The 24594-nt window shown below is 43.3% G+C and overlaps 1 protein-coding gene and 1 long non-coding RNA gene across 2 annotated transcripts; one reads left to right on the forward strand and one right to left on the reverse strand.

Annotated features, from left to right (window-relative positions):
* Positions 1-1025: 1025 nt before the first annotated feature.
* LOC119879144 lies at positions 1026-2858 on the forward strand. Its single transcript, XR_005387352.1, has 2 exons — positions 1026-1770; positions 2691-2858. It is a non-coding gene; the product is annotated as an uncharacterized LOC119879144 (long non-coding RNA).
* A 3938-nt stretch (positions 2859-6796) lies between these two features.
* Positions 6797-22956, reverse strand: LOC119879143 (retinitis pigmentosa 9 protein-like). The gene is made up of 7 exons (XM_038589578.1): positions 22805-22956; positions 18872-18902; positions 17603-17732; positions 11720-11811; positions 10434-10495; positions 9127-9498; positions 6797-6837 (listed from the first exon to the last, which is right to left on the reverse strand). Exons 1-6 carry the CDS (start codon positions 22954-22956, stop codon positions 9300-9302), a joined length of 666 nt encoding a protein of 221 aa, XP_038445506.1. The 3' UTR covers positions 6797-6837; positions 9127-9299.
* Positions 22957-24594: the final 1638 nt, after the last annotated feature.

Raw genomic sequence — 24594 nt, forward strand, 5'->3', positions numbered from 1 at the left:
GCATTCTAGGAATTGTAATTTGAAACAAAGAGCTATAGGAGATGATGCAGACCTGGGTGGTGGGAAAGGACAGGAGGCAGAGAGAGAAAAGAGTGATGGACATAGATCTAGGTAGGGTTGCTAAGAACGGGCAGTCCCATGTAGAGGTGGTGAATTTTGATAAAAATTTGGGAGCTGTTCTTTGGAGTGAGAATGGAGACAATAGCATGAGCTCAAATGGACAGCCAGGCCAGGTCAAGTATGTTCCAGGGATTGAGCCTGAGAACAGCCAGCCAGGGGGAGAACTGTGAGGAGTTGGGAAAGTGGTGCTAAAATAGATATTTTGGGGCACCTGAGTGGCTCAGTGGCTGAGCGTCTGCCTTTGACTCAGGGCGTGATCCTGGGGTCGTGGGATTAAGTCCTGCATCACGCTCTCTGCAGGGACTCTGCTTCTCCCTCTCCCTGTGTCTCTGCCTCTCATGAATAAATACAATCTTTAAAAATCTTAAATAAAATCTTTAAAAAAAATAGTAGATATTTTCCTTTTTAGATTTTGTCCTGTAGGCAATATGGGGGTGCCAAAAGTAAACTGAACAGAGAAAAGACAGGAAGAAATGTGCTCAATGCATCTTCACCTGGTGGGACTGTATAGAAGTTTGAAGTGTAGCTGTATGGCTGAAACTTCTATATAAAGTCAGTTTAGGGGGATCCCTGGTGGCTCAGCGGTTTAGTGCCACCTTCAGCCCAGGGTGTGATCCTGGAGACCCGGGATCGAGTCCCATGTCGGGCTCCCTGCATGGAGCCTGCTTCTCCCTTTGCCTGTGTCTCTGCCTCTCTTTCCCTGCCTGTCTCTCATGAATAAATAAATAAATCTTAAAAAAAAAAAAAAAAACTAAAGTCAGTTTAGTTGAACATTAGATATAAAGTGATGAGGATCCTAACTCTGATAGGAATTAAAATATCTACATTCTCAGAGAATCCATCAATGAAATTGATTCTTTAAGAAAAAAAATAAATAATAAAAAAGGGTTTGAACATGAGTACCAGGAGAAAATGGTAATAACATTCTTGGAAAAGTAAACTTGGGAAGGGGAGTTGTTTTGCTTTACTGTGTGGTTGTTGGTGGGAGGACTGGACTAGCAAGTCATGCAGACCTGGTTGAAGCTTGAGTTTGGACTACCCTATGATTAGGGAAGGGGCTCAAGGAGTGGGAAGGACCAAGAGTGGAGCCTGGGGGATGATTATATCTGGGGTGCAAAAATAAAGGGAAGCAAGTGATGAATGGGCTGCATAAGGGGCCCCCTGAGGAGACTGAAGTTCCAATCTTAGCTCCCAAACCAAAACACTGTCCATCTTACCTTTAGTCTTCTCAAAGTCTCATTTGCTCTGCTGTCATTTCCCATCAGTGTGTAGGAATCAGTTTTCCCCATCCTATCACAGCCCTGTGAAGAAGATAACTTTAATTTACTCTTGGTTATACAGTTAAGATGGTAATTTTCAGGCCAAATTCTCTAGATTGTGTCTCTTATTTTGTTTTTCAAATCATGTGATGATTTTCCTGCCAAGGACTGTAGAATGATAAAGAATAGTATCTTAAACAATAGATTTCTCATGAAGGATGTATTTTGTATTTGTTTTTTCCTTTGGTTTTTTAAGCAACTTGGGTTATTTACCGTATGAATCACTTCTTCCCTCAGGTAACTGTCAGAGGTGGAAAACCAAGGTACCTTACAAAGTTTCAAACAGATTCGAGGCAGATGCTGTAAAGTTTAGGAAATAGCAGGTACAGAGGTTGGTATCTGTGTCCAATTTGGATTTCTCATGATTGGCTTTTAGGGATTTGTTTGGGGTTTCCTACTCAGTGAATAGTCTGCCCTCCAAAACTAGCATTGCTTGTGGGCAGTAAAAAATGGCAGCAGTCTGATTGGGTAATAGACCTGTTTTTTTGTTTGTTTTTTTTTTTTTTTTTTAGACCTGTTTCTATAGATCCTCGCTTACTAGTAGATTGGAGCCAAAGCCTTTCAGTTCTGTGGAGTGTTTTGTTTTTTTTTTTTTTTAATTTATGATAGGCACACAGTGAGAGAGAGAGAGAGAGAGAGAGAGAGAGAGAGAGAGGCAGAGACACAGCCAGAGGGAGAAGCAGGCTCCATGCACAGGGAGCCCGACATGGGATTCGATCCTGGGTCTCCAGGATCACGCCCTGGGCCAAAGGCAGGCGCTAAACCGCTGCGCCACCCAGGGATCCCTGTGGAGTGTTTTTTATGGTGGTTTTCCACATTTAATTCCCAGTGCTGTTGATGGTGGTCTGTTGTGGGTTATATGGGATTATGTAAGTTATCTGAGTGGATTATCCAAGTGTCCAAGTGTAGAACTGGGAGAGCTAGGTACTGGAAGTTCAGGGTCTCCCTTAAGGAGCTAGTAGCATGACAGGTTTCTCTTCACACTGAGTCTTGGTGTTGAGTATCCTTGCCACACCTTCAGCCCCTAGGCCTGGAGTGTCAGGGCACAAGTGGTGACTGGCCCTTTCCATGTCATCCTGCCTTGCAGTGGTCATGAAGGAAAGCCTGATAATCACTCCCAGGCAAAATGTTAAGATCTTTAACTTTATCCTAAAAATGAAAACTAAAGATATTAGTAATGATTCTCTGCATAAGATATCTTGAGTTTGTTATATATCTAATTTAAGGAATTCTTTTATTGTTATTTCATAGGAAACAGATTACTGCGTTCCAGTTATATAGAAGAACTAAATAAGTGATGCATCATCATGATGGTTTAGATTTGAATTAAGAAAGCGATCATACCAACAAAAAGAAAACGTGACATTATAAAGCCTTTGGAATTAAATAAAACAGCAAATAAATTGAATTGCATATGTGTGGGATTCTCAAGCATTTTCTTCCCCTCTCATAATGGCCACATCACTGATAACACCATCAGTGAAGTTGGGTCATTCATGAATACTTCTGCTGTGTATATTGCTGTCTTGTAATCTCCAGGGACCTTTAAATATGGGGAAAAGGATGGTGGAGTTGAGGACAGAATAAATAGATGAAGGATTTGCCATAAACAGCAACTACCCTGAAGATAGAGACTGACCTTATTTTCTTTATAGTATTTTCACTGATCAGTATATCCATTGGTGGGTTGTAGTATGTTATTGACTTCCAGCATACACTCAGAAACAAGGGGAACTTTAGGCAAATAAGAGTTCCTTATACCCAGAGCCTACCACCTATATGGTCAATTTGTGGAACCAATCTTTTCCCAAATAAGTGGCACAGGTTAAGTCTGTGACTAGTGCTAAAATGTTTCTATGTGGATGAAGGCTGTCCTAAGGGTATTTGTAAGATAGGGCAGTTGTAGAAAGGCTAGCGTTGCCTCCTAGAAGGACACTCTGGGCAATTCTACGAATATTGTGATGCATATGAATGGATCAACTCTGACCCTCTGAGTTGCCCAGTGATGAGTTAATTCTATTTGTTTACTATATTTTTATGTTTTTAAACTATTTCTAACATCTACGGTAACAAAATTAATTAACAAAATTAACTCTCATGATGGGTTAAGGAGATGGTACAAAGCAGTAACACTGCATGAGATGCAAAAAGGCAAGCAAAAGATAATACGGTTTCTAAAGCTGGTCTTACAAGGTTTGTGACTTACCTCCCACCTAACCCCTACCTAAAATATTACGTAGATACTCTAAGAAAATATCTGTGACGCCCATCCCCATCCATGGCTAGAGTATGGGACTTTTCTGTGGTTTAGTAACACCTGCATTTTCACTTTCATAGTTTGTGATATGCCCACATGGGAGAGTTACATGAAAGAGTTTTCACCCTTGATATCCTGTATTCCTTACTGCTATAGTACCTCCATGGAATAGTTAGACATCATAGCACTCAAATATTTGTAAATGAATGGCTTATTGTGAATTTATATGAACAGTTTTAGCCTTGTGAGTGTTCCCACCATCATTCCAAGTCCAGAACATAACTGAAATGGGGAGGCTGAGTTAGGAATGCACTGGCTGGAGTAACTGAATAATAAGGAAGATTTGGATCCATATAATCCAACTTCTTATCTGGGAGCCAGGAAGGCATTCCATTACTCTGACTCCCCCCCCCAACAATCTGATTCATTTACCTATAAATCCCCACGAGAAGTTAAAAGTGTGGTTTTCATTAATGTGTTAGTATGAGTTGAATCTCATCACTTTTTTGACACCTGTGAAATAGTTTCAAGTGTTGGTGAACTAAGGCACTTAAATGGACCATAACTTGGGCTCTCTGGCTACTGGGAAGACGTTGGACCCAAGAAGGTGGGGAAGATTGTAATACTGGTATATGGAAGAGCAAGCATAAAAAGAGGAGGATGGTCCAATCAACACTTTGCCTGCTTTGTAACCCCTCCCAAAGTCTTATCTTTATTCTAGAGGTTAGATGAGAAGTCAAGAGTAAGTCTGGTAAACGAAGTCCAAAATGAAGGGTACATCCTGACAACACCTTCCCTTTCATTTTCCCAAGTGGTTATTGGACCCCATGACACACTGAGTTCCTTAGGGTTAAACTCTGACATGAAGATTTGTGTGCAGGAAATTTAGTGGGGAGTGCTATGGGGAACAAACTCTCTGAAGTGGCAAAGAAAGCATGATTATGCATAGAGAAGAAATATGGATGTGATGCAGTAACAACAAAGACCTTGCCCAATCGCACTGGGAGCTCCTGAGCTGCAATGATGCTGCAGAACTATCTCAACAAGAGTAAGAAGCCATACTTACACCCCTGCACTGACCAGTCACTGATGCAGGATGCCCCTAGAAAGGAGGCATGACCTTGGGTACTGTGACTCTCTTCAAGAAAGATCCCTGGAAAGGGGAAGTCAGTTGCAACTTGTCAGTTGTTAACCATCCCAGCAGGTGGGAAAGTAAACACTTTAGTCCTAAAGTCAGGGTGGGAATTAAGAGGCAGATACTAGTGGCACAACACAGAATCCATTACAATTTCCATATCAGGTTTCAACTGGAGAATGTAACTGTATTTCTAATAAATTTGCATTGAACACCACTATGTGTGACACATTGTGTTAGAAGCTGAGACTAGGGCAGCCCGGGTGGCTCAGTGGTTTAGTGCCGCCTTCAGCCCAGGGTGTGATCCTGGAGACCCAGGATCAAGTCCCTGTGTCGGGCTCCCTGCATGGAGCCTGTTTCTCCCTCTGCCTGTGTCTCTGCCTCTCTCTCTCTCTCTCTCATGAATAAATAAGATCTTAAAAAAAAAAAAAAAAGGAAGCTGAGACTAGAACATGCAACAAGAAAGATGGTGGTCTTTGCCCTAAAGAAGTTTCTAGACATGTGGGGCAATCACTAATTTCCACAAATGTACTGACTTAAAACAATATCCACCAACTTCTGATTTCTGGACTGGCACGTAAGGAGGTAAGTCTTCACTCTGTCCTAAGAAGTAAAAGTAAAAGCAGAACTAAAAATGATCAAATCTTCCTAAATTTGTCAAAGAACTGAGGTCACAGCAAAACCCCTAACCTGAAAATTGCAGACAGGCGGACTTGGAAAATCATAACAACCACAGCAGAAACCTCTGTGGGAGGTAGGATGTGCCACGTAGGATATCTACTGTAACAAGTGTACCATTCTGGTGTTGAAATAAGAGAGGGGGGTTGTGGGTATGTGGGGACAAAATACATGGTAAATCTCTGTAGTTTCTGCTTAATTATATTGTGAATGTAAAACAGCTGTAAAAAAAAAAAAACAATTTTTTAAAAAGTGAAAAGATAGAAACAATGCCCATTTATTATCTCATAGGTCTGTAGGTCAAAAACCTGAGTAGACCATAGACCACCCTTAAGGTCAGACTCTGACATGAAGATCTGTGTGCAGGAAATTGACTGGAGAGTGCTATAGGGAATAAAATCTCAGAAGGGGCAAAGAAAGCATGATTATGTATAGAGAAGAAGTACGGATGTGATGCAGAAATAATAACAAAGGCCTTCACCAATTGCACTGGGAGCTCCTGAGCTGCAATGATCCTGTAGAATAATAACTGGCATAAAAGATCACACCTTAAAAAAAATAAAAAATAAAAAGATCACACCTTAAAAAAAATTTAAAAAAAATAAAAAAAAAAATTTTTTTAAATTTAAAAAAATTAAAAAAAAATTTTTTTTAATTAAAAAAAGAAAAAAGGGATCCCTGGGTGGCGCAGCGGTTTGGCGCCTGCCTTTGGCCCAGGGCGCGATCCTGGAGACCCGGGATCGAATCCCACGTCGGGCTCCCGGTGCATGGAGCCTGCTTCTCCCTCTGCCTGTGTCTCTGCCTCTCTCTCTCTCTCTCTCTCTGTGACTATCATAAATCAATAAAAAAAAATTTTAAAAAAAGATCACACCTTACATCCCTGCAGTCTTTGAATAGGTTAGTTATGTATTATAATCTAATCAGGGTAGAAAATCCATTATAGGGATCCCTGGGTGGCGCAGCGGTTTGGCGCCTGCCTTTGGCTCAGGGCGCGATCCTGGAGACCCGGGATCGAATCCCACGTCGGGCTCCCGGTGCATGGAGCCTGCTTCTCCCTCTGCCTGTGTCTCTGCCTCTCTCTCTCTCTCTGTGACTATCATAAATAAATAAAAATTAAAAAAAAAAAAAAAAAAAAAAGAAAATCCATTATAGTAACAAGTTCTACAGATTTGGGCAAAAAATCTTGGAGGCTATTTTATAATTGTGCCTACTACCACCATAATGACAGGTAGATAGATACCTTGGTAAAAGGAGGTCTGGTGACTTCTCTTCCTTTTCTTTTTTTTTTTTTTTCTTCCTTTTCTATATAGGACTGGAGAGTACTGGGTCTGAAAGGAGAGATTTTAGGATGAAGAACTTTGTTCAGCTTTATAGGGTCAGTGGTCTGGGAATTGGAGCAGAGGAAGAAGAGGTTAGTTTGAGGTTCTTGTGGGTAAACTGGAGAAAAGGACTACAGGTCAAGGGATGTCAGACCGAACAAAGGACCATGGAAACTAGGCCAGAAACCTGAAGCGAGAATAGAGACGGGAATTAACTTGCAAAGAGGGATGCAGTGGATGGCAAGATCCAGATTACAACAGGAAGAGGAAGGAGGCTTCAGGAAGAGGTTTAACACTTAGAGCAGTGGTTCTGCAAGTCTGGCCCCCAGACCAACAGTATCAGTATCATTTGGACACTTGTCACAATTGCAAATTCTCCAGTCCACTCCAGACCTAAAATTCTAGGAGTTAAGACCCAGGAGTCTGTTTTAACAACCACTCCAGGTGATTTTGCTGCCCCATAAGTCAAGAATTATCGATATTATTCTCCCCTATTGTAACTGAACGTTTATCATGAATGGGTTTCCTGCATGAGAAAAAATTCCTGGAGGGTGAATTCCTGCTGCATGCTGAGCTAGGATGCCAAGGGTAAGTGTAAGACATGGCTGAATTAACTGGCCTTAGAGTTTTCAGAAATAACAAATCCTGGCCATTCCAATCTGGGCCAATTGTGTTACTCAGGTAAACTTTGTAAATAAGGCCAAGACTAGGGCCACTTACTGAAGAGAGCTGGAGGAGTCAACCTGGCCTGCATCACTCATTCCTTAAAGACAGGGGAATCTGGGGTGCCTGGGTGGCTCAGTCAGTTAGGTGTCTGCCTTCAGCTCAGGTCATAATCCTGGGGTCCTGGGATCTGAGCCCCACATCTGGCTCCCTGCTCAGCAGGGAGTCTGCTTCCTCCCTCTCCCTCTGCCCCTCCCCCCATGCAAGCATGCTTGGTGTCTATCAAATAAATAAATAAAATATTTTTTTAAAAATTAAAATACTAAAAAAAGAGGGGGGAGTCCTCAGGGAAAGTGGCAAAAAGTAAGAATAATGTGTTCCTGGGAACCTGAATGATGTAAGTAGCAACAGACGCTGGTGAAGGAGGACCACTTGCTTATGAGCAAGATCTGGCTCCACTTTGGCTCAAGGGAGGAACAGACACCCTCCCCTAGCTGTGGGCACCACCCCAAGCTGCTGAGCTGCCTCAGCTGTGGCACAAAGAGAGAAGTTCTCAGGTGGGCTATACTTAGCCAAGAGGATGAGATGAACTTGGGGATGGGGGTAGTTGGCCCAACACAGTAACCTCTATATCCTTAAAAGTATTCTGAATCTACTATTCTGAAAATAGTCTTGGGAAAATAGCAGTAAGTGATGGGAATAGTCATGGGAAAATAGCAGTAAGATCTAAGCAAGTCAAACACATGATTTTTAAATGTTATTACAGTGTATTTCACTCCTCAAAAAAACCCCCACAAAAAACAAAAAACTCAAGCAATCATGCCAGGGGTTTAAGAATATGGGTCTTTGAGTATAGGAAGGCCCAACATGCTTTATATTGTTTGGTTAAAAAATGAAAAACAATGGTGCATATATTTATACTATACTAAAAAGAGAGAAAAAAATTTTTGATACATAAGTATTTCCAGATGACTTTACAAGAAATTGGTAACATTAGCCCTTGGGGAAGGGAAACTGAGTGGCTGGGGGAGACAGGAGGAAGGTTTTCCCTGATTAAACCTTGTGTACCTTTTAAATTTGGACCATGTAAGTATATTGTGATTCAAAAATAAATAAATGAATATTTTTTAAATAAATAAAATAATGAACTTTTTTTTATGGAATAGATTTTTCTTTCTTTTATTTATTTTTTTTTTAATTTTTATTTATTTATGATAGGCACACAGTGAGAGAGAGAGGCAGAGACACAGGCAGAGGGAGAAGCAGGCTCCATGCACCAGGAGCATGAGTGGGATTCGATCCCGGGTCTCCAGGATCGCGCCCTGGGCCAAAGGCAGGCGCCAAACTGCTGCGCCACCCAGGGATCCCAAAATAATGAACTTTTATTATCCTGACAACAGAGAAAAGTCAAGCCTGAAGTCTCTGGGAACCAAGTAGTGCCCTGGTGGGGGGTGGGAGAGGCTGGGGCAGCACCTGGAGCTTCCTCAGAGCTCATCCCCAGTCCAGCTGCCCCGGCACAGGCCCCTCCAAGGAATCACAAACCTCGGGGCTCAGCGGGAGGAGGGCACTGAACAAAGCTTTCCTGCCTGAGATCAGCTGCTGTCCAGAGCCAGCGCCTGGGAAGGTACAACTCACCCTCCTGGGGTCACATCTTTGCTGGAAGGCAGGTGAGGATTCACACGGGTGACGTCGAATCCCCTGCTCTCTGGCGGCTCCCTCCTCGTCCTCCCCGCCTCCACCGTGGCCTCTGGTCTTTGGCCACAGTGTCTGATCTGTGGGGAGACAATGCTCAACCAGTCAAGTCCTCATCAATCCGAGTCTGAACTCTCATTCGACTTGGAAGACTTATGCTTTCGTTTCTTCTTCTTCTTCTTGTCTTTCTTCCTTTTCTTATGTTTTTCTTTCTTCTTCTTTTTCTTGTGTTTCTCTTTGCATGCTGAGGAACTGGAGCTGCTCCCATCTTCCTCGGAGGTAGAGTCCTCCAGTAACTGTTTCAACTGCTGTATCCTACACAGAGAAGATTAACCAAAACCATATTTAACTCTGAAAAGAAACACAGATAAAAATGATATAAGAGGGCAGCCCTGGTGGCTCAGCGGTTTAGCGCCGCCTGCAGCCCAGGGTGTGATCCTGGAGACCCCGGATCGAGTCCCACGTCGGGCTCCCTGCATGAAGCCTGCTTCTCCCTCTGCCTGTGTCTCTGCCTCTCTCTCTCCTCTCTGTGCATTCTCATGAATAAATAAATAAAATCTTAAAAGAAAAATGTTTAAAATAAAAAAAAAGATATAAGAGCAGCAGCGAGAGTTAAAAAAAAAAAAACATCACGAATAACCACCTTACTGAAGACAGTATTCACTTTTATTTGTGCATGTCTTCCCCATTCTTGTTCACACCCATGCCTCTCTGATGTGACGGTAACCAGTGTACAAGTCACTCTGTAGTCTCTTCATCATCCTGAATTCTTCTGCATGTTTCTCCAGTCCTTAGTACAGAACTTTGGACACGTTCCTACCTTCCTTCATCACACCCCACCCTCCCACCCACAGCTGCTCAAGGTCACACTAGGTAATCTATCTCCTTAACACTTAGAATTCCATGTAACCAGTTTGAGAAGAACCAACCCTCCTCTTCATTCACCTTATCTTTATTCTTGTCTAAAGCAAATTTTTAACAATAGCTCAGACACTGAAACTAAGTCAGCATCCATCAGTGGTGTGAGCAGGAGCAGCCAAGCCCACTGCTTTAAGCTAACCCAAGTAGAACAAGGCTGGCCTGCCCATTCCCCACCCACTGGCCTTTCTGTGATTACTCCTGCCTTCCAAATATTTCACAGCTAAAGTACCATAGTTACCAAACCACTCATCTAATACTAGAAGGGGTGTTTCCAACTTTATATAATTTCAGACCTTAAGAGGGTATTGGTATCATTAGAACCATCTCACCTTACATCCTTTTCGTGTCTTTTGTTCTCTCGGATGATGTCAAACATGGGATCTTCATGTGCCTTGAGGATGACAAAAGGTTACAGTTCTGTTAGGCTCCATGGACTATCAGCTAAATAAAAATTCATATTTCACTGAAAGCAGTTTGGTGTAATTTTATATTTAACATATTCTAAAATAAAATAAATAAAATAAATAAAATAAAATAAAATAAAATAAAATAAATAAAATAAAATAAAATAAAATAAAATAAAATAAATAAAATAAAATAAAATAAAGGAATGAATGAATGAATGAATGAAGTTCTAATCCTTCCTAGGGGTTACTTTCGCTGCAAACCCACTGAAGCTGTAACAAAGGATTTTCTGATTAGAAAAACATAGATTACAATTTAAATACCCTTTATAAGAACATATGCCATGGCAGAAACATGAAATACTTTTCAAGGTAGAAATATCGAGGTAGTTTTCTTTGTTCTGTTTGGAGAGATGACCAAGAGATAGTATTAAGAAGAACAAGTGGTCAGGGTGCCTGGGTGCTCAGTTGGTTAAGCGTCTGCCTTCTGCTCAGGTCATGATCCCAGGGTTCTGGGATTGAGCCCCTTATCCTCAGCACGGAGTCTGCTTCTCACTCTCCCTCTGCTGCTCCCCTTGTGCTTTCTCTTTCTCTGTCAAATATATAAATAAAATCCTTTTTTTTAAAGTGCATATATAATTTATATACACACTTCTAGCTTCTAATTTAAAGACATCTGGTCTTTAAAGACTGGGAAACTAAAACTAATTTTAGTTATAAAACATGATTTTTTATATAAGTTAAAACAAATGACTGAATAAATAACAATCTGCTTTAGAAAAAGAATCATTATTCCCAAGGTAAAAGCAAATAACACTTTAATAAAAAGTTGGGTTTTGTTAACTAATCTGTCACATAAATGTAATTTTCTTAAAGATTTTATTTATTTATTCACAAGAGACACAGAGAGAGAGAGAGGCAGAGACACAGGCAGAGGGAGAAGTAGGCCCCAGGCAGGGAGCCCAATGTAGGACTCGATCCCGGGACTCCAGGATCATGCCCTAGGCTTAAGGCAGGCGCTCAACTGCTGAGCCACCCAGGGATCCCAATAAATGTAATTTAATAAAAGATGTAGTCAACACCAGATACTCTGACCAAAAAACTTCTGGGAATATATTTTATGCAAACTTCCAGTTCACTGACTACAGCCTGTTTCATTAATATTCACTATTTCTAAAAAATGTAAATTGACAAGGTGGAGTTCTACTTACTACTCTGAACTGCTCTAACTTTTGGTTGCCTTTGATAAAAAAAGGACATTCTTTGTCGCCTGTTCGGTGACCATACCGTTTACAACGCCAACCTAAAAACAAAGAAAAAAGGAAATATTTCTGTAAGATAATTTCATTTAATGAAGAATCAGTAGATCACATTAAAAGTTTTCCTTCATTATACTCTAATTCCAGAAGCTAACACAATGAGTGAATGAACCACGTAAGATCCTAGAAAATAAAGGGAAACTAACTGCTTCCTCAAACAACTTTTATTAGTGTAGCTTTAGAAATATTATCTCATCAGATAGGTATTCAGTAATCCAATGTAAAAGTATTGTAAAGAGTGAATTTGCGTGTGTGTGTGTGTGTAGCTTACTGTATTTTTCAAAGAGTAGGTCTCTTCTATGTATCAAGTGACTTCTGATTCTCATTTACCATTTTAGACACTAGAGCTAACAGCTTCTTTCTCTGATTTAACCACCACACATTTCTCTGATTTAACCACCACACAAAGCTCTTACCTTTAATTAAAACAGATCACAAATTATCTTCAAATATTAATTCCATTAGTACTCTAATATAGCTTTACCTGCTGAATAGGAAAATTGTCCTTTGTAAAAAGATCTGTTATTAGAAGCAGGAAGCCCTGATGAGGAACTGAGAGGAGATACAATAAGAAAATGCTTACACGCGCTCTAGGGCAAAAGACAGAAACATGCACCTTCGTGGAATTTCAATGACTAATGACTTGACATTAGGCGTTGATGTGTGGGAAAAATGAAGTGGTGAACAAAGCAGGAATGGGTGAGACCCTTGTTACATCTCTCACCTGTTTTCGTCCTCTCAGAACCATCAGGATTTGAGGCAAATCAGGAAGTCATATGAGAAAAGTGAGCTAAGTGAGACCTTGTGTTTGAACATTAAGGAACTCCAACCAAGGAAGTCAGGAAGCAGGGAGAGGGATTAAGATCTTTCAGGTTTGCCCCATGCTGGCGGCTACTCAAATATGAAGTGAAAGAGAAGGGAAGCTTTTCCTGTTTAATTTTGAGGATAGGATACAGGAAACCACTGAAAAAGAATGAAATCTGGAGATTCTTTATTGGTTGCCTCTGAGCTGTCCCTGTCTTTAACTTCCCCAACATTTCAAGTTCAGGAAAGAAGGATTGTACTCCTTCAAACCAAAGTTTTTGTGTTCAAAATTCTCTTAGTGTTAAAGCAAAGGTGATCCTTATTTAAAATGTGTTCATGGGCAAACAAAATTAGCAACACACAGAAGATTGTTAGAATGCACAGTATTTGACCCATCCCAGAAATACTGAAACATACTACAATTTTAAAAGATTAATTGGTGACTTATAGACATGTTAAAGTTTGAGTACTACTGTTCTAGGGGATCCCTGGGTGGCTCAGTGGTTTAGTGCCTGCCTTTGGCCCAGGGCGCGATCCTGGAGTCCCGGGATCGAGTCCCACGTCGGGCTCCTGGCATGGAGCCTGCTTCTCCCTCCTCCTGTGTCTCTGCCTCTCTCTCTCTCTATGTCTATCATAAATAATAAATAAATATTAAAAAAAATAAAGTTTGAGTACAACTGTTCTAGATAACACTACAATCAATAAAATCAATCAAAGTGTGTACATGTACATGGGTCTTTTATCCCATTTAGGTTGAGTCCAAATTTTGTGGGGCCTGACTTAAAAATATGGGGGAAGGACTCTTTAGGAAAAAAAAAGTCTTGCCCTGGAGAATTTCACAAAATCATATGACCATATCAACAAATCATTGTGTCTGCTGCAGGCCCCTGAAAATCACAAGTGAGTAAAACTGGCTCTGGTCCCAACCCAGACACTTATTTTCCAAGTCAATGCAAATAACTATAAGGTGGTAACTGAAATAAGGGCACCTGCATGTCACATTTGGTTAAGCATCCAAGTCTTAGTTTTGGCTCAGGTCATGAATGCATGGTCATGAGATCAAGCCCTCAGTAGGGCTCTGGACCCAGCAGGTAGTCTATGAAATAGACTCTCTCCCTCTGGGGCACCTGGGTGGCTCAGTGGTTGACAGTCTGCCTTTAGCTCAGGTTGTGATCCTGGAGTCCTAGGATAAGTCCAGAATCCGCATTGGGCTCCCTACAGGGAGCCTGCTTCTCCATCTGCTATGTCTGCCCCAATCTCTCTGTCTCTCATGAATAAATAAATAAAATTGTAAAAAAAAAAGATTCCCTCTGCCCCTTCCCCCACTCATGCATGCTTATTCCCTCTTTCTCTCTAAACTAACTAAATAATAAATTTTTACTTAAAAATAGTAATTGAGGGAGCACCTGTGTGGCTCAGCGGTTGAGTATCTGCCTTTGGCTCAGGGTGCGATCCCTGGGTCCTGGGATCAAGTCCCTCACTGGGCTCCCTGCAGGGCGCCTGCTTCTCCCTTTGCCTATTTCTCTGCTTCTCTCTCTGTGTCTCTCATGAATAAATTAATACAATCTTCTAAAAAAAATGGTAATTGAAATATAAGTAACCACCTCATAAAACAGCAGTGGTTTTCAAACTTAAAAAAAAAAAAGCTGTAGACTTCTGGGTAAAGATGACAGACTATGTGCATTTACCTGCTTTCATTTCCTTCCTGACACTCCATAAAAAGGATATGAAGAGGATTCTTTTCAAAGAGAGTAAGCTGGGCAGCCCAGGTGGCTGGCTCAGCAGTTTAGCACTGCCTTCAGCCCAGGGTGTGATCCTGGAGACCTGGGATCAAGTCACGCATCAGGCTTCGTGCATGGAGCCTGCTTCTCCCTCTGCCTGAGTCTCTGCCTGTGTGTCTCTCATGAATAAATAAATAAAATCTTAAAAAAAAAAAAAAAAAAGAGAGAGAGAATAAGCTAGGAAGCACTTCAAGTATGGCCAAGTGACAACCTCCATAAAAACAATGAAAATTGGGCAGCCCGGTGGCTCAGCAGTTTAGCGCCTGCCTTGGGCCCAGGGCATGATCCTGGGGTCCCGGGATCGGATCGAGTCTCGCATCGGGAGCCTGCTTCTCCCTCTGCCTGTGTCTCTGCCTCTCTCTCTGTCTCTCATGAATAAATAAATAAAATATTTTTTAAAAAACTACTGAAAATTGTTGCAAACTTGCCCAAATCAACTTACTTGAAACCCTGGAAATTAACTAAAGGTTTGCCACAATCTGAGGAGCATTAATTCAAAAAAAGCTAGTGAAGCTTGGTAAGAACAGCAGGATTTCTGACATTTTAACCAGGCTTACTCCCAACCCTCTCTTCCAATTTCCATAATAATCTTGGAAATCAGCAACCTTGTAACCATGACAGCTATGAAAAGCAATAGTCCTGCACCCTCAATAGGAGTAAGACCCGGTTTTAAGGTCCCCAAAAACCCCTAACCTCAGAGCACAAAGCCACACTAACACTGACAGGGCGTTGTTGCTATTTAACTAGTCAGGTAGTTTACTTTACAGGAAAAATCCAGTCCCTCAATTGTTGAAAACAATTACCTGCAATTGTTAATATTACAGTTGCCAGTCGCTGTGATACCATTGGATAAATAGGAGCTCAGCTAAAAATGTAAAAGACCCGGGGAATGCGATGTCCATAGAAGACTTTCAAAAATTCTGACCTACTCCTGGGAAGCTTGAAGGCATTGCACATGTGCCAACATTTGTTATTTTCTGATTTTTTGATAGTAGTCATCCTAATGGGTATAAGGTGGTATTTCACTGTAGATTTGGTTTGTATTTCCCTAATGATTATTGACACTGAGAATCTTTTCATGAGCTTACTAGATCCTCTTTAGAGAAATGTCTATTCAAATCCTTTGCCAAATTTTAATCACGTTTTGTTTCTTCATTGTTTTTAGGAGGTCTCTATATATTCTAAATATAACCCTTATCAGATATGAATTACAAACATTTTCTCCCATTCTGTAACCACCTGTCTTCTTACACTATTGATAATGTTTTTATTCACAAAATTTTGAAATGTTCATGAAGTCAAATCTGTTCATTTTTTTTATTGCCTGTACCTTTGGTGTTTTATCCAAGAAATCACTGCCAAATCCAACTTTCTGCAGCTTTGTACTATGTTTTCTTCTAAGAGATTTTATAGTTTTAGGTTTTACATTTATTTAAGTCTTTGATCCACTTAAATTTTGCATATGGTATTAGATAAGGGCCCAACTTCATTCTTTTACATGGGGATATCCGTTTTTGTTGTTTTTTTTTTTTTTTTTTTTTTTGAAAAGACTGTCCTTTCCCAATTTAATGGTCTTGGCTCCACCATAAGAGATTATCACAACAAAGAAGATGGCTCACGTACAGGAAACAGGAGATTCAATGTAGGAAAGAAGCTAAGGGAAACTGCAGAATGATCCTGTCTTAGTCAGTTCAGACTTTCCCTAACAAAATACAGACTGGATTAATTACACAAAAGGAATTTATTTTCTCACAGTGCTAGACACTGGATATCTAAGATCTGGGTGCCAACAGAGTTGGTTTCTTGGTTTCTGAAGATTAATCTCCTGGCTTGCAGACAGCTGTGTCCTCTCATGGTATGTCCTTACCCAATGGAGAGAGAGCAAGCTCTCTGGTCTCTTCTTAAAGGGAACTAATCACATCATCAGAGCCACCTCATTACTTCATCTAATCCTAATCACTACCCAAAGACCCCATCTCCAAATACCATCCCACTGGGGATTAGGGCTTCAACAATGAATTTGTGGAGGGACACAAACATTCAATTCAAAACACAAAGTCAAGGGAAATCCCTGGATTATAAGCATGAGAGCAACCATTTTCAGAGGGGTGAAATTAAGAGAATACTTTTGAAGGTCTTAAGATTCAACCTTCAGACCAATTTGAAGTTGAGTAAGAAATCAGTACATGGAAACTAAAAACAATAACAACAACAACACACACACACACACACACACCAAAAACCAGACAACTGTTAATCCAGGGGGAAGGAGGGAATTCTTAAAGATGCATGAAAGGAAAGTAATGAGTTGACTATATGACTCAGCTCTGAATATAATCATAATAAAACATCAAAGGCTTATCTAACCAAAATTATGAAAAAACCATTTTGGGGAAGATGTGATAATAGTAAGGGTACACATGTGTGGTAAGACCAGCAAAGAGCTAAATTCTCATCATCCATACAATGTTGACATACAATGTCAACAAATAACACCTAAACCTGAAAAATCAATGCAATGTATGTGTGATCTTAGACAGATGAAGACAATATCAAAATAACCAAGTAAAAGAGCTGTAAGTGGAAATGGAAGAAAAAGAGACTGGGAACTATTTTAATTATGTGTATAAAGAATCTCTGTATAAATGTCTTTAAAAGGCAGCAGTATCCTTTCTTCAAATACCATCTTATGCTAGAGGAAAAGTGCTGGAGCCCTGGTGGGGTGGGGGTGTGCACGCACAGCACATCTGTTCTGGACCCACCCTCAGGGGCCCACAGCTCCTCTCAGGTTACATGGATGGAACTTTAACACCACTGGTGGGGGGCAAATGATGCAAGACCCAAAGGGACCTGCCCTCCAATACATCTCTTGTCCCTCAAGGCATTTCTACAACAGAATATCCTATTACTGGATATTACCAAAGAGTGAACTCCAAAAGTAGCTATGTTTCTGTGGAAGACCATTGCCCTTGGAGTCAGAAGCCCTGGAATCAAAGCTCTGCTCTACCTCTCACCTCGGACCACTTACTAACACATGCAGGTCAGCTTCCTGAACTGTAAAACAGGGATCATACTTTGACTTTACAGGGCTGCAGTGAGAACAAATTAAAACAACAACAAAAAGAAGTAAACACGCTCTGTATAACTTGCGTGTATTGAGGAGTGTTACTTGAAACTCTCCCATGCTCACACTGCATAACTTTGACTTCTTTCCCCAGTGGCATCCAAAGTCCTTTTGTTGGAGCATGAGCCAGAAATTCCCTGGCATGTTCATTGCCTGGTACATCTGGTATACAGTCTTCTGGCTTCGTCTCATCTTCCTAAAAAAGGAAACAGCGTGTACACAACTTGGCAAAAAAGCACAGGAATTCTCTCCCTCCTGCTTCTGAACACAACACTGCCTGGCTTTCTCAGGGGCTGGACACACCCGTGTCATCCTACGTTACCCTCTCAAATGCGAGAAAGATAAATTATACCTGACAGAAAAACGAGAAATAAATGTACCAGAAGAACTATATCAGGAACATGACAGAGCTATTCTTAGAGAAATATTACTAGTATTGTTCACATAGGAATGATTTGTGAGCTCCAAATCCTGATTCTAGATCACAAAAATTAGATTCAGACCACAAACTTTTCTGTTAACTTAAAAGCCTTGTGTAATGAGGCAAAGTATAGAATTAAACAAGAGTTCCTAAAATGATGAGAATAACATGTTTTTTTGTTTTTTTTTTTTTTTAGAATAACATGTTAAATTTAAAAAGATTATTATCCCTTGGAGACCACAGTCATGTTGTACAATCTCACACATGCTGTATTTATGAAGTGTGCTTTCATCACCAAATAACTTCATTATACAATTAAGGTGTTATTTTTTTAAGCTACTGATTGCAATTCCTATAAACATTAAATTTATACAAGAGTTTTATAACAATCTTTTCCTCTCAGTGAATGTGAGCAAGAAGGCTGTCCTGGCCTCTACCGAGCCCTCTAGGTCTCCCTCCCGCAGAGAGACTGGACCCTGGGGCCAGGTGCTGCCGGGAGACAGGGGGGTGCCCTGCACTAGGGACTGGACCAGGGGACTTTCCAGTCCCCTTAGAGACTACTGTTCTCTGAGCTGATGACACTCGGGAAGCCAGCAGCAAGTCAGAGGAGGAACACAACTATGAGAAGATGCAGCCACGGCAAGAGAGGGAGCGAGGGAGAAGGGGACTGATCACTGAGGAATGTGCGGGCCCCAGTTCTTAGGGACAGACACAGGGCTGAGGACATTTCTACAAAGGCACAGGCTGGACCAGCCCAAAGTGTATGAACTGACTGGAATCCGCAGGGTGGAGCGGCGTTATCATAAAAGGATGTTCAAACCTTATGCAACAGGTGTTCGTAACAAGTTACTGACTCTGAGCACCGAGTCAAATTCATCTAAGAGAATAACCAAAGGCACAAACTTCACACTGACCTTGATAAGCCCAGGAGGAGGTTTTTCATAGCTAGAAAAGAAAAGACATCGTTAAAAACATTAACAAGAACATAATACGTTTTAGTGAGCAAAAAGCAACTGCAGGCCAAAACAAAAAGGATGCTTTTAGTAAAACCTTAAAACTACATTATATCTAAAGCAGTTGGGGGGGGGGGGGCGTGATCCTGGAGTCCCACATCAGGCTCCCTACCTGGAGCCTGCTTCTCCCTCTGCCTTTGTCTCTGCCTCTCTCTCTGTGTCTCTCATGAATAAGTAAATAAATCTTTAAAAAATAAAAACAAAAATAAAGCGGTTGATAAAATATGCCCAGCAGTCGGGGATCACCTATAAATAACCTGATGCTGCATCACTTCCTGTGGCGATCTAGAACTGAAATTCCCTGAATTTCAATTTCAATTTCACCTGAATTTCAATCAGGTGTCTGAACATGGTGATTTTACTTTTGAAGAAGAGAAAGCAAGAGATTGCAGGGGAAATGCGAGGGAAGAAAACCTATGAGCTGATCAGGGTTCCAAACTGTCACAATTAGGTTGTTTACCTGACACACCGTCTACCTACTCAACACTGAAGAGGCTCATGGGGGTGGGGTGGTGGCAGGTGGAGAAATCTGTACTGACTTGGTTGGGGGCAGAGCAGAGGAGCAGGAGCAAAGCTGGAGGGAAGGGCCTGTTGCAGGGGAAGGAGGTGAAGGTGATCTGTCTTAGAGGCTTCCTCTCCCATTTCCCCGCAGCTCCCAGTTCAAATCCTGCCCACCCACCCACCCTGCCTGCAGAGTGAGCCAGCTGTCTGCCCCTCGGCTCTCCGACAGCCCTCTGTGTACTTTGGACCTTGCTGGACTCGGAGTCCAGGACCCCTGCAGGTGCCTGGACCACAGGCAGCATTCAGTAAAGAACACGGCTAGAGGAAGCAGATGTATGATGGGTGGGAATGTACTTTCCCTTTGAGCTCTCAGACCCCCAAGGCTCCTACGGGAACATACACATCATCCCTATGCTCCCCATTCATTTTCCCTTCCCATCACTCTGCCGGAACTGCCCCAAAAGGCTTCTAGTTTCCAAATCTGGAAAATTAGTTCCAAATGCTCATGTTCACTTGTCAGTAGTGACACACTTCTAGCTATAACATACACCACGTGGGTGTTTATTTGGCTTTTAACTGTGAATGCCTAGGGAACCATAAAGGAAAATAAGGAAAAACCATAAAGGAAAACATGATAACCAAACATCATGGGTCCATTCAACATCCCTACAAAGAACATTTTACTGAGGACATCTGGGCATAGCAGCTGGCTTAAAAATGTGAAAAGACTCCAGAAACATGGAAATGTGAGAGCTTCAACACTGCTGCACCCAGATGGTGAAGCAAGGGTGACTAATTAGGTTTTCTATAACGAAAATGTATTACTTTTATCAACAGATAAACATTAATAAATATTTAAAAAGTGAATTAGATATTGAAATGGGACAATTTCCATAATAGTTTTAAATTTTAAAAAAGGGTGGGGGGAGGGAATAGAAAGCAAAATAATGTATTTGGTAAGCTTCTATTTGTGGGGGGGGGGGAGAAGGAGACTATATATGGTCACATACACACACACCTTTTAGGTACCTCTGCAAGGAGAGCAAAGAAACTAGTTATATCCTTGCCTCTAGGGAGAGGCACTAAGGATTATAAATAGAAGAGATCTTTGTTTTTCATTCTACTCACATCTACATGCATGAGCCTGCAAAATGCTTTTTAATTGCAAAAGAAAAATGAAATCAGTGGTAACTACATTACAGCTCTGTTGGTATAAGCCCAGCTTAATATAGCTCTGAAAGAAAAACTAAATATAACTTGGGAGTAAGAAAAATGGAGTCAAATATATGCTATTAGGAGTTCATATCTGCTCTAGAGTTGTATATGCTAGATTTCTGTCTGAACAATCAATGCTACTTCTGTAATTGTTTCAGGAATATAACCTGTTTGGTCTAGCCCTAAATTTGGTATTTTCCTCTCACGAAAAAGGAACAGGTATAATAGGCAAAACTAAATTTGATATTCAGATAATATTAAAGGTTCCATGTAAAAACTTACTCCTTGCAGAAGCAACCAGTCAATTATTGTGCCAGGCACGTTGCTAAGTACTAGAAGGGAGAACTAACGGCATAAGGATATGACTAGTTAAAATCAGAAAACATATAAAATGAAAACTGCTCTAAGAAGTGACAAGAAGTTTTTAAATAGCTGTCCTGATAAAAGGAGACGTTCTATCTTCTTCGAGTAGAAGACCCCAAATTCTAGCAGGATTATTTTTCAGTTCTAAATCCATGTTAGGGACACCTGGGTGGCTCAGCGGTTGAGCATCTGCCTCTGGCTCAAGGTGTGACCCTGGGGTCCTGGGATGGAGTCCCACATCGGGCTCCCTGCATGGAGCCTGCTTCTCCCTCTGCTTGTGTCTCTGCCTCTCTCTCTCTCTCTCTCTGTCTCTCATGAATACATAAATAAAATCTTAAAAAAAAAAAAAAGAACCCCAAGACTGAAGCAACCAGCCTCACAGAGGTCAAGATCTGAAGCAACAGGAATGGAAGAAAGCAACCTAACAGGTGGTAAATGACATATGCCATGAGTCTCTAATCTAAAGCTTTTCTGGGCAGATAGAGGAGGATCTGCCCAGTGAAGACTACATAGTAAATAAGTAGGCATAAATAGACTTAACTTCTTAGGTGTGGTACAGTGGTTTCCCAAAGCAAATGCTTACAATACTCTCCTTTTTTAAAAATTTTATTTATTCATGAGAGACACAGAGAGAGAGAGAGGCAGAGACACAGGCAAAGGGAGAAGCAGGCTCCATGCAGGGAGCCTGATGTGGGACCTGATCCAGGGTCTCCAGGATCATGCTCTGGGTTGAAGACGGTGCTAAACCGCTGAGCCACCCGGGCTGCCCCAATATTTTCTAACACAAAGTGGTGGCATAACCTAGCAGGGTGATGGAAATCCGCATAAGCTGAGGAAACGATACAGTTCATCTGCAGCCATCCATTTAAAATACTGATGCCATGGCTTAGGCACTGACACCAAAGGGAGTTTGGTAGTACAGTCTATGAATCCAATAATCCAGTAATACATCCTTTGAGCTGCAAGAGTTGTACAAAAACAACATATGGCCAATCAAACAGAAATCCAAATTCCTGAAAAATATGTAACTGATTGCCAAGATGAAAAGGAATGTGATAGAACTACACACTTTGAAATCTACTACTAGCAATGGCATTCCCTTAAAAAAAAAAAAAAAAAAAAGTCCATTCACAACTGTTTTCACAAATTTAGAAGAAGGTAGTTGATGGCTCAAGGCTCACACTGAAGAGCCGGCCGGCCTCCAACAGGCAAAGCTCCGGGTTAATGACCAAGAATCTGAGCCCTCTAAGGACTTTCCCTTACACCTTCCCATGGGTCATGCCAGTGCCCGACCCCGGGGACGCCAAAGAGGGGACCTGGAAGGCCGGGAATCCGCCTCCCACCCGGGGGTGCGGCCCCCGTCGCCACCCGCCCTGCCCCCACCGGGGGGTCCCGGCTCGGCCAGTGGAGCTGCCCCCGGCCTCGCTGCAGCCCCTGCACGCCCCGACGGCCGCGGGGTCTCCCCCTGCACCGCCCCCCCCCCCCGCCCCGGCCGCAGAGGGGGCGAACGCGGCTTCGGCGGCTTCGGCGGCTTCACCGTCGGCCCCGCGACCGGCCCCCGGGGAGGCGCAGGGCGGCGGCGCTCACTGCACCTGCCGCGGGCTCGGGCCCTGCGCAGGCCGCTCGGCGCCCCTCCCCGCCCCTCCCCCGCCCGGTCCCGCCCCTCCCCCGCCCCCGCCCGCGGGGACCCGGGCACCCGGCGCCCGGCCTCCCCGCCCCCACACCTGGCGGAGCAGCGGGGCGGCGCGGACTCACAAGGACTCCAGGTGCTTGAGCTGCTGCAGCTGCTGCGCGTCGTGCCGCCGCCGCTTCTGCTCCCGGCGCCGCTGCAGCTCCTGCTCCGCCGTCTCCCGCGGCCGCCGCGCGCCCCCGTTCCCCGCGTCGTCGCGCCCGGGCCCGGCCGACATCGCGGCCCGCGTGGCGGAGGCGGCCCCGCGGCGGCCCGAGGCGGTGGCGGCGGCCAAGACGGCACTTCCTCCGCGCCCGCCCCGCCCCGCCGGCCCCGCAGCGCCCCCTCCCGCCCGCCCCGCCGCGGCCTCCGGGCCCCCGCCCCCCGCCGGGCCGCCCCGCGCCGCCGCCCCGAGTCCGCGCTCGCCGCGCGGGGGCCCCGCCGCCGGGCCGGCCGGGGTCGGAGCGCGCCCCCTGGCGGCGGCCGCGGGCGGCGGAGGAGGAGGAGGAGGAGGCGGAGGCCTGCGGGGAGCCCCGGCCGCGCCCCCTCCCCGGAGGCCCGGGACCCAAGGCGGCCCCTGTGCGGGCGGGGCTGCTGCGGGGCGCTGGGCCGCACCCGGCCTGGGCGGCAGCGACGCTCCCCGGGGACGTTCTCTCATTTCCTTTTTAAAAGATTTTATTTATTTACTCATGAGAGACACAAACAGAGAGACACAGGCCGAGGGAGAAGCAGGCTCCACGCAGGAGCCGGGCGGGGGCCCCGATCCCAGGCCTCCAGGATCACGCCCCGGGCTGAAGGCAGATGCTCCACCGCTGGGCCACCCGCGCGCCCCTGATGCTCTCACTTTCCGGCGCGCGGTCACCGCCTCGTCTGCGCGGACCTGGACCCGGTTCGGGAGCTGGACGGAGAGCTCCCTCCGCTGAGCGCTTTTATGCGCTGGTCGTGGAGCCAAGCCCTTAAGTGGATTTAGCCTTTAAAAACGTACTAAGTGCTGTATTACCCGTATGTATTACCCCTATCTTAAAGATAAGAAGGAGGCCTGGGTGGCTCAGTGGTTGAGCATCCGTCTTCGGCTCAGGGGTGATCCCCGGCTCTTGGGGTGGAGCCCCGCATGGGGATCCCCACGGGGAGCCTGCTTCTATCTCTGCCTAAGTCTCTGCCTCTCTGTCTCTCATGATTAAATAAATCTTAAAACAAAACAAAACCGGGGATATCTGGATGGCTCAGCGGTTTAGCACCGCCTTCAGCCCGGGGTGTGATCCCGGAGTCCTGGGATCCAGCTCCACATCGGGCTCCCTGCATGGAGCCTGCTTCTCTCTCTGTCTCTCTCTGTCTCTGTCTCTCTCTGTGTCTTTCATGAATAAATAAATAAAATCTTAGTAAAACAAAACCAAAAAAAAAAAAAAAAAAAAAGAATGCAGAAGTAGAGGAGCCAGGCTGCAAAGTGTTAAAGTGCTTAACTAGGTTGCATTTTGTAAAAGTATCTGATATGTAAAGTTATGATTGTTGTTTTAGCCGTAACATAATGGAAAAAAACACAAAGGAAGTAAAAATAACATTCCCCTCAAATGTGGCGTTCATTATAATTAATTAAGTCTTAGCTCTTTCACTCTTATTAGGGAAAATCCAAATGAATCCAATCCAAATGAATGAGCACACAAAGACTATGAACACAAACACACTTATTACGCTGACATGTCCTAGAGCTTGGAAATCAGGTTTCCCTCTGAGGGAGAACTGTCATGGGCCAATCCAGTTGTTGATGTAAGTACCTTTACCTGGGCCAGTAAGTGGCCTGTAAATAATTATCTTGCAAGATGTCTTCATCTAGTCAAGAAAAATGTAGTCTAAGGAAGATGTGAGAAACAAAGAAAGT

This window comes from Canis lupus, unplaced genomic scaffold (genome assembly GCF_011100685.1).
Source record: "Canis lupus familiaris isolate Mischka breed German Shepherd unplaced genomic scaffold, alternate assembly UU_Cfam_GSD_1.0 chrUn_S342H502, whole genome shotgun sequence".
Taxonomy (NCBI): Eukaryota; Metazoa; Chordata; class Mammalia; order Carnivora; family Canidae; genus Canis; species Canis lupus.

Bases quoted from the DNA above. Each gene is read 5' to 3' on its own strand.
- LOC119879143 (XM_038589578.1), bottom strand. From the start codon at position 22,956: ATGTCGGCCGGGCCCGGGCGCGACGACGCGGGGAACGGGGGCGCGCGG. The intron at 17,733-18,871 runs GTCAGTGTGAAG...TTCCTTTTTTAG, and splicing joins CTCCTCCTGGGCTTATCAAG to GAAGATGAGACGAAGCCAGA. The intron at 11,812-17,602 runs GTGAGCATGGGA...CTTTGTTTTTAG, and splicing joins AGAAGTCAAAGTTATGCAGT to GTTGGCGTTGTAAACGGTAT.